Source organism: Drosophila rhopaloa, unplaced genomic scaffold (genome assembly GCF_018152115.1).
Source record: "Drosophila rhopaloa isolate 14029-0021.01 unplaced genomic scaffold, ASM1815211v1 contig_178, whole genome shotgun sequence".
Taxonomy (NCBI): domain Eukaryota; kingdom Metazoa; phylum Arthropoda; class Insecta; order Diptera; family Drosophilidae; genus Drosophila; species Drosophila rhopaloa.
In genome coordinates, this window is record NW_025335059.1 from 5666664 (window position 1) to 5682461 (window position 15798).

The window sequence follows — 15798 nt, forward strand, 5'->3', positions numbered from 1 at the left end:
CTTTAACAAATTTCAACATACTTTAACGTTTTTAATTTAGCATCAGCATTTGTTTAATTTGCAATTCAAACAGTCGCTTTAATTTTCCCACTCATTTTTTAAGAAGTCAAATTTAAAATCACAGTTCCAGACACAAGCTCATTTGCATTTATTGATTCACATTAAAATGTCTCTTATAAAGCGGCTCAAAATGTCAATTAGAGCTATTGCATGCCATTTTAATTCGGAGAGGCTGTTATAAAATAAATTATTTTTCCATTTGTCTAAAAGGAACTTAAACATTTAAATGGTTATTTATTTATTTTAACCGTTGCTGAATGTGTTTTGAATATATTTTCATCTGAGTTGTATTATTTGTTTATTTGTTTTGCCAAATAATCTACTTTGCGGCTTGTGGTTTTTAGCACTCGCATATATAATTATAAAGGTAATTATATAATAAACAATACAAAAACAAATGGCTTGAATTTCATTTTGGGATTATATAATTACAGGATTAAATTATAAATAGTTGTTTATTTGTGTGTGAAGATAATTCAATTAAATCAAAAATTGCTTTGATTTGCCAACATATTTTTCTGTTCTACCAACTCACCCGTCTTTGTCGAATGCCGTGAAACAGGCGTCCATTGCTGAACCGTTTGAATCTTCGATGACAATTGGCGGTGTAGGTGAATCCATAACGGCGGCGATGTTGCCAACGTCCAAACAAAGCCAACAAATCCAGCAGCGAACTCTCACTTAATGAAGCTCCCGCAGCCAGCTGCAAGTTAAAGTGAAGCTATCAATAATAACAACCGCTCACACACAGAAGCACACACGTAAACACTGTTGGAGGAAAAGCCATTTTCCTGCGGGTGTAACTGTGGCACACCACCCCTCAACACACCACCACCGCCCACTCACTGTCTGTCCTGCTCACTCCTGCGTCACTCTTGTTGTTCTTCTGGGCCCGGCTTAGCCCGCTCAGCTCGAACGCTTGCCAGTTACTGAAAAACGGCTGCCTCGCTTCGCGCTTCTTTCAGCTCGTTTCGATGGCCAAGCACCGCTCTGCCTTCCCATAGATTTATCGAATAAACAACAGATCCGCAACCCCGCCCCCGCCCACGCCACGATTCCCCATCTTTGGGCCAGGCCATTGTCATGGCGACGACGTCATCTTGTGGTTTATTTTATTTATTTGATTTTCACCGTGTACGGGCACTCCCACCATTTTCCATTTCCCAGTTCCCCCTTTTCCACATCGAAAGCTTTTGTGGCGGCGCCCGCAGACGATTACCTGGCGTTTTTCCTAATCAAGGAAGTGCGCATTTTACACTGGGCTACATGCTTTTATTTGTGTTCTTACTATGTTTGTTTTACCAACTCAAGCTGAGTAAGCTTGACAATTCGATTTATTTTCAATTAAAATGTTATAGTAATTTTCACAATATTATTAAAATCGATTTAGGCATCTTTTTTCTCGATATTCCATTATGTATTAACTTCTCCTGACAAACAAAATATTGTTTGAAATCAGAAATTGAAATAAAATAAACTATATAATTTCTTATTAGTACGTGAAATCGTTGTGTATTTTATATTCAACCAAATATTGTTTGATATCAGAAATTGAAATAAAATAAACTATATAATTTCTTATTAGTACATGAAATCGTTGTGTATTTAATATTCTGGTGAAACACAATATATATAGTATATATTAGTATATTTTGCTTAGCATACCTAACCTTTAAATATATATTATAATTGTATCCTTTGCTCACTGTCATACCCATCATTTTTTCCCCTGTATATGCAGTGATTTCCTGCTTTTTGCCATAGTTTCTCACCGTTTTTGGGGCAGCAAATTAATGGCGGGAAACCGGGAGGCGAATATGAAAGTTTTCGACATTTAGCCTCGAAATGCGGGCCCTCAGCACGTCACGAATCGCAGTTGATTGTTGTGGATATGTGAGAGAGTTTTTGAGGAGCGTCAACTAAGTGGAAGAAGTTGAAGGATCGGAAAGAGGAAAGAAGTTATGCCGGGCCAAAAGAGCAAGTACAGTTGCGCACAGGGTTCTTGAGTTGCCATCTGCTAACAAGGCCAATTGAGTTGGCTGCTTTGGCATTTCTGAGTGATTTTTCCACGCTCGAGTGTCAACTTTTCATCTAAGTTAACAAGGTAACTTCGTCTTACCCTTGCCTTCGTCGCCCTTTTCTTTGCAATTGTTCACATTGTTATACTTGCCTTTTTGAGATATTAGTTTTTAAGCCCGTTCTCGCCTTATTCTTCTATTTGAGTTTCGTTTTACAAAAAAATCTCCTTTGGCTGCATACATTTACCTGCAGCTTATAACATTTCCATTTTCCCAGAGCCCAAAACCCCTTTCTGCATTTCCCCTTCCCCCTGGTAAGCCACAAAGCCATAGATTTCCATTTAACTTTTAGTCCTATTTCATCCAGAGCTATTCGACTAAGCTCCCAACATTGTGTCCTGCTCCAGCTCCTTTGCCATCCTTTTTTTTCCAGCACAACTAATGCGCAGCAGGCGATAAATTTAAATTTAGACGGCAATGTATGTGTGTTTACTTAATATTAAAGATTTATGCACAATATGTTGGCCGCACAAGGTACAAAAGTCGGCAATAAAATAAAAAATATTGTCCATGATTTATGAAGGATGGCAAAGTCAAAAACAGCCCCAAGTCGATGGCCGTAAATGATCACCGAATATCGCTTTAAATTGCCCACAAAAGATGGATACTGATACAATAACAAGTTTAGGTTTAATTTTGCCAATAACTTTTGGCCAGAGATAAACAAACATAAACATGAACAAAATGCCGGCGAGCGATAAAAATGCGCATAATTTCGCTGAGCTCGGCGGAAAGTTTGTCCAAATAAACTTAAGTACAACTCAGCCTTTCCCCCCCCCTCGGGCAAAATACAATCAGAAGCCCTTTGCTCAGTCGGAGGCGCCCCAAAACACACTAATTGAAAACTATTTTTGGACGGCAGCCCTCCTGGGAGCCAAAAGATCCGGCCTTTTTGCCCATGAGCCTTTGGCTCCTGGGTTTTTGGGCTTCGAGTTTCGGGGGTTTCGAGTTTCGGGTTAATATGTAAATGGCGGATAACGCGAAATGTGCAAACTTTCGCTGCGAAACAATTTACGCGGCATTAAGCGAAACGCGTGCGCACACCTCACCTCAGAGACCCGTCTCCAGATTGCTTTCGATTAAAGTTGTCGACGTCAAAGTCATTGACTAAATAAAGAGCATCCATAAAAGCCAGCAAAAAGCGGCAAAGTAGTTAGCCCCGTCCCAAAAAAAAAAAAAAATGAAAGTAGAAAAACACCAGGGAAAGAGAAAAAACTTTGACAATTTGAAAAGGCGAGGGAAAGACGAAAGTTCCGTAAATGAAAGCCAACCAAAGAATAAGAGAGAAATAACGAAGCCAGCACGTGTCCCGATTATGAGTTTGACTGCCAAAGGTGACGCAGAGTGGGATTTTGGGGGGCGTTATTCGGGGGCACAAACTTCAATTGTGCCGCAGAACAGATTTCAAGTTTGCCCCCAATAGATTTTGATGGCCATGAATTGGCGGTAACTGCGTGATACTTCACAGCTCTCAAGGTTAAACATTTTGAGCTCGAGGTGGAAGGGCTATTTTTGTTGGCGTTTTTAAAATATCTTTGAGGGCGATTAAAAAAGTGCATTCAGGCAAATCAATATTAGGTTAACTACAATTTGTTAGTCCATTTATTTTTGTTACAATTTTGAACGCTTTTATAAGTAATTAATCCACTTTATTATTAGAAACCGAGCATTAACGATTTCCTTTGTTCTTGAAAGCCATCAAACACATCTACCCCAAAAGATTAATCACCCAGGTGCGACTCAAAATTACACTTGTATCAATTTTCATAGTAACATCCTCCGCTCTTTGAAGCCAAAAATCCGCGGAGCACTTGAAAACTTCTAATGCTCTTCCCGGACACGGAAAAAGTGGGAAACTTTAAGCAGCCACCATAAGTCAGAAGCCAGGGGAAAAGCGGATGCGAATGCGGATGCGGATGCGGAGCAGAGTTAAGACGATGGGAAAGTGCCGGAGTGAGCGAAAAGTCTTGCATAATTTGCCTACAAAGCGCTGAAAAGTAAATTACCGCCTAAGACTTCCTGTATTTGTTGTTTCGGCGGTGGGCGTGTCAAAAGTAGCTTGTCAAGGCGATGGGATCAGCTAATAAACCACGCATCCCGGGCCAGAGCTCAAGTTGCAGGAGCAGAAGGACCTGAACAACAGCCAGCAGGCTGAACAACAGGAAGCAGGAGCCAAGTAAAGCATTTAAAAGCAAACGCCTTTGGGGTTCGTCAATTGAATTGCCAAAAAATTTAGCAGCTTCTGCTTGGGTGGCTCCGGATGGGTTGGATTTGGTGTTCTGGGCTGTTGGAGGCTGGGGAGTGGGCTGGATTGTACACCCAGGGAAAATTGGTAAAACAAGCAGCTATAAATTGGTATTAAAACGAGGGCCGTGTACATTTTCAATCTTTTAAAATAATATAAATAACTTAGTGTAATACCAATGATTGATATTAAGTCAAAAGGAGCACAAGTCATATTTAATATTTATACCTGTAATTTCTGTAATCTTTATCTCTGTAACATTTTATATTAAATTTGTATCTAAGCCATAGATAAGTTAACTTCAGCTGTTAAGAAACTAAAAACTACTTTAAAATTATTACACATTTTCTTGAATAAGTCTTTTTAACCATTATTTAAAAACATTTATTATTTTATATTATTTAGAGATCATTTCTTTAAAATACAAATATAACTTTTCCCTCAATGTTCAGAATGTTGCAAAATCAGGCAAGATTTTCGCCAGGTCTAGATAGGGCTAGGCCAAATATGTGCGCTGCCTATAAAGGGCTTTCAATTTTTTGTGCTCCCTGCCGACGCTGGGTTCTTTGTATAGGTTTAATGCAGGCACGTCAGCAGCAGCAATTTGGAAAGGAGCAGCCGGAAAAGCAGCAGTAGCACCAGTGGCGGCGGCAGGATCAGAAGGACGACAGGCTACGACATTGATGGATACGCAGTTAAGGAATGCCGAGTCAGCCTTTGCCTGCAGTAGGTGTCAGTCAGTTCCTCAGTTCGTCAGTCATCACAGCCTTCCATCCATCCATCCATCCATCCATCCATCCATCCGTCCACCGAATGTGTGTGTGCGATGGGTGGTACGTGGTTGGCTTTTATCACTTGTTAGTATCTAAAAATACGTGGCCCACATGCCGCCTTTCATTTCATTTCACTTGGTTCGGTTTGGTTTGGTTTTTCGTTTGGTTTTTCGTTTGGTTTTCCGCTTTCCGTTTGCCCCAACCACTTACCACTTGCCACCACAACTCTCTCACCTGCACCGCGCTCAAATACAAAATGATAAATTGCCATTTTGACTGCGGTCCCTGGTGCGGCCTCCAATCCACGACCTCCTCCCTGACCCACCGGCACTGCAATAACGCAATGAACTCCACTCTGCTGAGTCCCAGTTTGTTTTGGCCCTGCCTGCCGCTTTTTGGCCTGCGAACTGTTTTTGGCGCATTGGCTGGCCTGAAAAATGTTCGCGTTACGCGCCGCTGATGTCGACGCCCAGATAACATTAAAACGCGAGTACGTGGCTTTGCAAACACCAGATCCTCTGCCACTTCCACATCCACATCCACCACCAATACCAATTCCAAAATCCATACCAATACCGTGGCAACCACATCTGCATGCAAAGATGGGGCAGATATAGAGGAGCGTTAATGGGCCGCCTCGGATCGTTGATTTTCGAAGGCGAGAAGGGCACCGTGGTGCAATAGTGCCAATGGAATTGCTTCGCCACTGGCAAACTAATGGATTCTAGTGAAAATGGTATTAAGGAAGAACACTCTATATAGCCTTATAGAATAGCTGTTACCTGGTTTCTTGAATCTTGAAAAAAACCAATGAATATAAACCTAACTAACAGTCCAATAACATATTTTTAATTTATCGTAACAAACTAATTGTAAATAAATAACGTTAAAAGATCTCTCCTAATAAATCAAAAACTATAGTCTCGGTATAAAACAGTAACTATTAAAAACTCCATTAATTTTATAATTCTATAAATAACAAAGTGATTTGAAAAGTAACATTTTTCTGGTAGGAATATTTTTATTTTGATTCAAAAAAATACCTATAAGCAAATGTTTGTAAGGGGTTTTGTGTCGAAAAGCCTTTCGATATTTTTTAATAAATTTAAAATCGTTAGTAATTTTTCTTAACATAAAAAAGGATAAATTTAAAGTCGTATTAATGCAATAAGCACCTATTCGTTGATATCTATTCAACTTTCATTTCAGTAGCGTTAACAGTTTTCCAAAACCAGAACTATTTCAAATCAAAGGTCACCACAAAAATGTCAAATGGCAATTGAAGTTCACACAGTTTAATTAAGTTTTCAATGGCTAACTGCTAACATTCGCAACCTTTGCCCGATTTCAATTTAATCTTCATTGAAATCGCACTCGACTACGGCTTCCCACAGGGGAAACTAACCCAATCCTCCTTGGCCATCGGATCCAGTGATAAACACTTTGCCGCACTCTCGGCCACCTCGGCCTTTAATATGGAAGCCATCCACACACAATTACCCATAAGAACCCTTTTGGCATTACACCAGCTCTGTTCAAAGGCCATGAACCCCGGTCCTCATCCAAATCTGACATTGCAGCTTATCCCTATCCCCCCCAAACAAAGCGATGGAGGATGATGGCAAACAAAAAAAAAAAGAAAACCACTCACCGCATAGCCAACTCAATTTGGTGGCCATCATTGCAAACGGCCAAACACGGACAAAACAGTCGCAGCAAACTTCAAATGGCAAATGGCGCACAACTTCATTTAAAAGGCATTACGACAAACATTTGCAGCAACAACTCCGGTAATAGCAACAACAACCAAAACAACAACGATAACAACTAGGGGAAGGCAACAACAGTTTGCACCTTTTTGGCAAAAGCGTTGACATAAACGCTGGCCCATTAGCATTTTTTATGCATTAATGACAAGCCACAAAAATGGACACATCGTCATGCATATGAATGAGCAAAGGAGGCGCAGAATACCTATCAATGTGTGAGTGTGTGTGTGTGTGTGTGTGTGTGTGTGTGGGAGGAATGACTGTATCCGGCAGGATATACACGGACATGTGACAATAGACACTAAAACTCATCAAACGAGCGGAGGATAAAAAGGGTCGAACGCAGCGAAAGCTGAATGAGAGGATACCCTACATACAAATTAATTGAACTGCTTTGGACTGATTGAAGTATATTGGAGGCAGGAAGAATATACTATAATACTTCAAATGAACTGTTTTGTTCATTATTATCTGCACTATAGCAGACGAATGTATTTTTCATTAAGAGTGGTTTGAATGATTCAATTAGAGTAGAGTTACTATGTCCCTAATCAAATTAAATCAAATTCGATGAAGCCCTTTAAAAAAGAAATCAAATGCTATTTAAATACACTGTCTCTAATATGATTGTAGGGACTTTAATTGTTCAGTACAGAATATCTAAAATCAAATGATAGTGCTTAGAATTGCAACCAAAATTAAACCTTTGAATTATTGGAGTTAAAGAAATTTCAGTTACCTTTTCAGATTTCTGTGTTCCTTTTGCAGGTAACGCCTTTCTGTAAGTTTTGTAAACACTGCATTAAAATCACATCCATATTTAGTGAAATAACAGTTACAAGAACTACAAATTACTACAAATATTTTATTACCAAAACGACTATAAATATATTTAATCTGAAAGAACGAAATCTTATTTCATTGTCCCTTAACCCTACTCAAACCTGAATTTGCATTCCCAAAATCCAATCCCGAAGCACAATAGCTTTCAAACCAGTGTGCATACCTCATACTTTCACAACCTATCCGTGGCTTAATAAATTTCGCCTCTAAAAAAGCGGTGGAAAAAATATTTTTGACAAACTGCGCATAGATGGCGAACGCTGGAGATAGATGACGCCTGTGTGTTGATAAGAGCTCCCAATTGCGGATGTTTTGAATAATCGATGCTTCCTGCCTGTGTGTTTGTGTGTGTGTGTGTGTTTGCCTGGCCCTAGTTTATTTTCCTTTCTATGGCAAACTACGCTTTTTTCTGCCTGCGCCCCGCTGATTTTTTCACATAAATTTCAATTTTGAATCCCTTGCATTCAGCATTCTGCGTTCGTATGCAAAATTTGCCGTTTTCGTCTGCGCATTTTTATTTGCCAATTAAAAACAGCCGCAGGATACGTTCTCTAGAACCTTGAAGTCTGCTGCAGCACCGAATTTAAATACAAATTGTTTGCAGTTTCTTCTATTTGGGCGGAATTCATCGGCTGGAGCACCTGCAGCGCGGACAAAAGGCAAAGCCAATTGCAGTGTGTTGCATTTAAATTGCACATTGAACTTTGACATTCCGATAGCAATGCGGTAGAGACGAACCGATTGGAGATAGCATCCGAATCCTGCCTTCCAGTTTGCCAGTTTGTTCGGAAAGCGCAATTTATTGGCCAAATATGCAAGCGAACCGAACTGCAGCTAAATGCAAGCAAAATGTCAGCCATTCAAGGGTTAAGAAATCACACTCCCACACAGCTCCAAAAACAGTAGAACTTCAACAACTCGAACTTAACAATGTCACAATTTTCCTGTTTTTTTTTCTTTATTTTCCAAACTACATGTACATATTTATTCTATTTACCTTCCAAAAAACGATGAACTTTTTGTTTTTTCTTAAAACTGTGGAGAATTAAAATCTTTATGGAAATTTATATGATATAATGAATTTATCACCTAAATTCACCTAAATTCTTGTCTGCAGCCTTTAGATTAAGAGTCTATTAAATAATTTATTTCAAAATATTATTCAAATTTATTTTAGACAATTGAAGTTTTATATATAGAAGTTCAACTGTATTTATAACGTTTTCTGGGCACGTGTTGTTAGCTTACGTTACTGATTGCGTCATGAAATATTGAAAGATTGTTAGGCAAATTGTAGAAAGGTTGATTGGGGGTGTCTGGTGTTTCTATGGCAAATGCAGGTCATGCATTCAACTCGCAATTGATTCAAGGCCATTCCAGAAACCTGAAAAGGTCACCGCAAATTTCCGAGAGTTCGAGTAATTTCATTTTCAATACGGGAAACAGAAATAAACTTGACGTGGTAAGTTGCCATTCTATAAAAGGTCATGAACTTTATATATTGGCCATAAAAATGCATCGAAGTGGATTTGCTAAAGTTTCATTTAGTCTCTTATCGGGAAGTAGAAAAAAGTATGCACGGGCAAGAGTCTCTTGTTATTTATGGTAATAATTTGTACCAAAATAAACCTCTTTAAACTCTTTAAACAAAAGTAAAGAATTCCCTGGAAAAGCACTTTCAAGACCTTATCTAAACTGAGGCAGATATCGCTTTGAAGAACGCACACCCGAATAGATACGTACATCCTGTTGTGTATACACATTCAAATGGGCATTCAATTCAGGTCACTTGTCGTCCAGGACCCCGAGAATTCATCCGGGGGCGGATGAGCGGCATTGATTTGATTTGATTTCAATTTCGGGCCACTTTAAATTGTCTTAACCTAAACACAGGCCGAACGGGTGAGCAGTAGGCAAAAACTAGATGGATATACGCAGATACAGCCAGGGGAGTGCGATGCCTAGACCTTTTGCACTGAATCGGGGCAGATAAATTAAGTAGCTTAGGAAGACAAAAGGCTGAAAGGAGAATGGTCATTGAGGCAAACGGTTAAGCTGCTTAAAATCAGAACCCCCGAAATATTCATAGGCCCACCCATCAAACTAAGCCGTGGGGTAAAACGTTTGGAAATTGGGGAAAAACTAAAATAATAATAAGCGGGGAGGAAAATCTCCCTTCAAGTGGAAGCAGCTGCTTGATTGATTGATTGATTTAAATTAAAGGCATTAAGTGGTCGGCCGGACGTTGAATTTAATCGATCAGGGACACCGTCAAGTTCTCAATTGAAAATTGCTTTATGTGCGCCTTCAGCTGCTTAACTTCATCGTAATGTCATTGTCGAGCTCCTGGACCAGGACACTTCACTACAGCGTTGAGTTCATATTATGTCCCCGTATTTTATGACACAAACAGGCGGCGCCTGAATTTACGTGGCTCCTCTGGGCACCGTTGCCGCCCCCGTCCGCTGGCATACCAAATAAACCAACAAATCAATTTGCCAGGTGCCAGGACACCGACGTCAGGAGCTACGCTTAGCTTTATTTCACTCTTGGCCGAGATTTATGAGCCAAGGGCGCGTGAGCTGGAAAAAAAAGCATCGAAGCAAGCCGAAAGATGAAGATGGGGAGTGTGGGGGGCCGGCAAATTGTTTTTGTCTTTCCTTAGTTTTTTTTTTGTTTCTTGTTGGTGTTGCCTGGGGAAAGGAAAAAGGACACATCTCTTGTTAGTCGTCCGGCTTTTGCTGACCAGTCAGCATTTATTATTTATAATAGTCGACGGCTCGCCTTTTTTGCCTGGCAACCTTTCCTAATAGATGGCACCCATCTCGTACTCCATCCCCATCCCAATCCCAATTCCAATCCCAGCACGAAATTCCAATCCCAGGCCAGTCCACCACCCACTAGAGCACTTTGTGCCACATTCAATTGCTTTACCGGTTTGTTCCTAGCCAGGCTTCTTTTTGCCCGACTGGTATTGCTATCAGTAAACATTTTATTGTCACACACTTGGCACAAATGGGACATCGCCGGCTGCCTCTATTTTCCCCCATTTTCCTCAGTACCCCACCCCCCAACCCAAGTCCCAATCCCTAGCTCGTAGATCTCGGCTCTTATGCGGCAATCACGGCAGCAAACAGTCAACAATGAGATTTGTTTTTGGTTTAAGAGTCTAAGAGCTTTTCAATGCAATCTGCAATAGTCAAAGGTAATACAGGAATCAAGTGGGTGCTGTAATGGTTTTCTATGCTATGCAATAAATTCCATAAAATATGGTAGCTAATAAAAATTTCACTGGAATGCGAACGAAATTGCTGCTGGTGATAAAGGAGCTGCTAAAAGGAAAAACTAAAATTTAAGTCCCAAAGGTTTGAATTGTATTTGTGAAAGAGTTCTTGTGCATTCCATTTACTACCAATTTAATAGTCATAAATCAAAATTTATATGAATGCATTTGAACAAAAAACTTCTCAAGCTTGTGACTTGATTTTTATTAGTTGCTTTAAAAAGTGCACAGCATTTGATTTTAAATTTAAAATATATGCTTTTAAGCTCATTAAAACAAATACCAGTTTGGTTTTTTATCTTTAAATTTAAGATTTTTCTTTTTAATCATTTATGTAAAATATTTTGTTAAAACTCTACTCTTACCCTGTGGAGTTCAAGAACCATTGTTGTTTTCTTATCGCTTTTAATTCGCTTGTTCTTTATTCATTTTTTTCCATCGATTTCCTGCCATCGTTTTTTGTTATATTTTCCTGATTTTCCTGATTTTCCGCTTATTTTTATTGGCTTTTTCCATCCAAGCCCCCGTTCGGCTTACCTTTCTTCCTTTTTTCATGGTCTGTTAAGCCTTTTCGGTCATTTGACTTATTGGTTTTTGCGTTGCCCTCAGTCGAGAGGCGAAAAAGAGATTGTAGTCCCTCGGTTTCAGCATAATGCAACGGGCGGTGGATAAGGGGTGGGTCTTACTTGTTGGGAAATGCGTTTATACGGAGCCCCGGGCTGCAGTGGATTGTTCCTGCTCTGTTTACCCACCCACTCACATGGAAGGGGCGGCGTCTGTTTGTCTTGTCCACTTCCCACGGCCATGAGTCCTTGCCCTGTGTGTGTTTGTATGTGATTGTTTGGCCATACACAAAGATAGCACGGTGTGCGAGGCTAAAAAGAAAAGGTCGCCATGGCGTCCAGGCACACAAACACTTACACCAACACCACATAATGGAGAAAAATATGTGTTGCACAAAAGAAATTGGCGAGCGACTGCAACAAACATCGTATCAGGTTACACTCTCTGTTTATAGTCACGAGCTGTTTGCCATACAAATTTGTATACCATTCAAATTGATATAAATAATACAGCACACATGTCCGCAGACAGGATGGACATGACATATATTTATGGAAATTTGATTTGTGGTGCATATTTGTCTTTGAAAATTTGAGATAGATTCTTGGTTTATTGTTGTGTGAATCGGTTTAGGTATGACAATAAAATATATCACATTATATTAATGATACCATTTAAGTTTCTGGGAAAATAGGAAAGGAAATGAGAACGTTTGCATTAAAGCAATGAACATCAATAGATAATGCAGACAACTATTATATACCGCAGTTCGGAATGGGAAAAAAAGTAAAGTACAGAAATTACATCAGAAGCCAAACAAATATTTGCCAAAATTAAAGAAAAGTATCAGTCCTTAAATGAGTGCTTCTAATGACAAGCCCAAAAAGTGCAAGGTAAAATATAAACTGAAAATGGCTTAATATTAAGAATATCAAGGAAAAAGGAAGACAAGACAAAGAAACCCCTTAGATAAGGTCACTAATTAATGTATTACTTAAAAAAACAGAAAACGCTGGCAAGGCAAACTTTATTTAAAACAAGTCTTTGCCAAAGTGAAAAATCCTTCTTTTTACCTCGTTTTCCCCTTCCACGTGCAAGTGCTCAATAAAATATGACGAACATTTTGATTGTATAATTTAATTAGTTTCAGCACTCAGACTGCGGAAGGGAAACTCCATAAATAACCCATTAAGTGGCCGCGGAAACTTTATCTTTCCGTCGATGGTAATCATCCAAGTTAACCGAAGCTGCCGGGACTTCAGTCCATTTCAATGGCTTCGTTCAATTTCAAACTGTTGTGGGCAATTATTGTAAGTTTTTTGCTTGCCATTCCATCTGTTCTCAATTTCGCTTTAAGTGCTGCCGCTGCTGCCACGCCTTGTTTTCAATTAAATGAGCACACCCCCGCAGCTGCCCCTAGTCGTTGGTTTCATTATTACCGAGTTGCCAAATACAAACAAGCCAAAAAAACAGAGCAAAAACAAAGAAAGCGTAAAATCCATGAAAATTGTTGCCGCAATATTGAAAACGCGCCGTATTTGGGTCTCAAAAAGTAGCTGCCCCCCATACCATCCCATCCTATCCCATCCCATTTTACACCACGCCCCCATACAAATTGAGCAACAAATCGCCCACTGAAAAAGCAAGTAAAAACAATCGGCAGCAGATTAAGTTTACAGTTACAGAGTTACAGAGCACCCCCTTTTCATATTCATTTTTGCACATTTTGTGTTATATGTGGGCCAAAACAAATGTTGCCCAAAACCGATTTTCACCCGAACTGGGAAAGCCATTCTGAGCATCCTTTCAGACTCTTTTCGTTTGCTCTTTTCAGGATCATTGGCAGCGGGTTCGCAATCGTTGGCCATAGAATCGGGTGGCAAGGATAGGGCGGGGGGTAGCATGAAGCTGACTAAACGTTGCGAAAATATGTCACAACATTTGTTACACATTTTCGGGTCAATTTTTTATTGCATCAGGGGATCTGGGGAACTGGGTATTGGCCCTGCATAAGCCGGGCAACCCACATGATCCGAAATCTTGTCACAGCTGCTGGCAACTGCCTTTCCTTGAAAAACCCAACCCACATCCCCGAAATGAACCCCCATCCCGCACCCTTCTCCCTTCGAGTGTCATTGACACGAGCGTGTCTTTCGGTGCTTTCAATTAAAATCCATTCAGCTGTAAAATCGTAAACAGTTTTGTGCAGAGAACAGTACACCCCTGGGTCTGCTGATGATGGTGATGAGAAAACTATTTTGTCACTCTAAAAATACAGCACAATCAAGTGGGGGAAAATAAAAAGAAAACAAAGTCGAGTGAATTTTCAGTTTTACCAATTCAAACGTTTTTTTTATAAAAAAACGCTCTGCAAAAAGTTTAAGCTTAAACTAAATGGAATAATTTTCTATTTACAACAGTTTCCAAAACACTTCGAGCTTTTGTACCATACAATCAAACAGAAAACGTTGTCCATTAAAAAAATTATAGTAAGAATGTTGTTTTAAATAAATTGAAAATTAAAGAAAGGCACTCAAATTCAAATCATTAAAATTCAATTGTATTCAGATAATTCATAAATCAGCAAACATATAAAGTAATGGAATTTTTATATTTGACTTAAATAATATAAATGGTTTCTTAAATTCGATTCCGAAACATGTTAATATGTTTTTGTTACTATATAAAATGGGATTTGAGAAGGAGGGTACCTGCGTGTCAAACAGATATGCCGGACTAATTGGCCTTCTACCTACTGGGTATCAGCACGCGAGGCAGGCAAAATAACTGCAAATTAATTATGCACAACAAACGAATGACCCCCAACCGGCGACCGCCGACCCGAGCGGCAAAAACAACAACATACACTTACATGTACTGTGGCACAGCACAACAACGCAAAATACAACGTCCGTTGTCCGGCTGTCCAGTAATTGTTGCTTTAATTGTTGTGCAATCCCCCAACCCAAACCCAAACCCCAACCCCAGAGCCAAGCCAAGCTCAGAGCTCCAGAGATCCGGAGAACCCCAAGACCCCACCCCAAAAACCCGTCACGAGTCAGCCTAAACCGGCGAAAAGGGGATGGAATGATCTGAGGCTGCTTTGCCAATGTCGACCGCAAATTAATTTACAACGTAAACTGCAAAATTGAAAATTATGTTGTAATTACTCAATTCTGACGTTTTTCCCATTGACCCAAATTTATGGGGCCGTGCCCCAACACACTCATAAGCGCCCAGAGACACACACACACACACACCTTCAGCCCACACACTTGCAAATATACATATTCAACACAAGAGTTGAAGGCGCTTCCTTGTGGACGCTTCTTGGCTTTGCTTTTGGATTTGCTGGCACTGAAAAAAATTCAAATTCCTAAAAAAAACTACTAAACTATTACCTAACTTATTTAGTTCTTTTCTGTTGCAACCAAAATTTGGTTGGAAAAAATTTCTAGAGCAAAACTAGTTTTAATGGCAATAGAAGGTATAACAAAATTGTCAAATTGATTCAGTCACTCACTTCTAAATGTTTAATTGTAATGACAATTGTTTTTCAATTAGCGTTTTAAGAGCAAAAAATTCTACTTAAATTGATAGAATATATTTTTTCAAGAATTAATTAATCTTAAATTTCGTTTTAAATACTTTAAACTTTTGAAGTCCTTTTTCCGCTTAGTGTGTTCTCCCTGTTCATGTCTGGCCTCAACCTTTGTGCCAATTTAAATGCGTAATTATAACGAGTGCCAGAGAACAGTTAGAGACCGTTCTGGCCTGCATATTAATTACGTTCACGGCGCCGCACAAAAGCGGAGCAATGAAAGGGGAGGAAATCTTGGCAGGACCAAAGCAGACAATAGGAATTTTAATCAAGGATCAGCATGCTCGAATTTATTTAAAGGTGGGCCATCCAAAGCCCCCACCCACAAAATTGCCCCCTTGGCCCCAAGGCGCTTTGGTTGGTAATCTGGTCAGCGTGTTTCAGGCATACCATGAATGCCTTTCCCTCGCCCACCTCCCTCTGTACTCTAAATGCTGGCCAATTGTGTAAGGGTCGCAGCGAAGAGGGGACAAATAAAGGCTAATTAAGAGCGGAATGACAAGGCGAAGAAATGGGTTTTCATTGTAACGGCCACGCAACAGTCAGTAGTACTATAGATGGTAAAAAAATCGAGATCTGGAG

At 39.7% G+C, this 15798-nt stretch overlaps 1 protein-coding gene across 2 annotated transcripts in view; it reads right to left on the bottom strand.

The window, feature by feature from the left end:
• LOC108052656 (nicotinamidase) overlaps positions 1-15798 on the bottom strand; it is a 29568-nt gene that overhangs the window by 12138 nt on the left and 1632 nt on the right. The window contains exons 1-2 of one of the 2 annotated variants that reach the window (XM_017135099.2): positions 907-976; positions 596-763 (exon numbers count right to left, since the gene is read on the bottom strand). In XM_017135099.2, coding sequence (XP_016990588.1) covers positions 596-681 — 86 coding nt within the window. In that variant the 5' untranslated portion in view covers positions 682-763; positions 907-976. Of the gene's footprint in view, positions 1-595; positions 764-906; positions 977-15798 lie in introns of those variants that run through there. The other variant, XM_044459168.1, reaches the window with a different exon arrangement.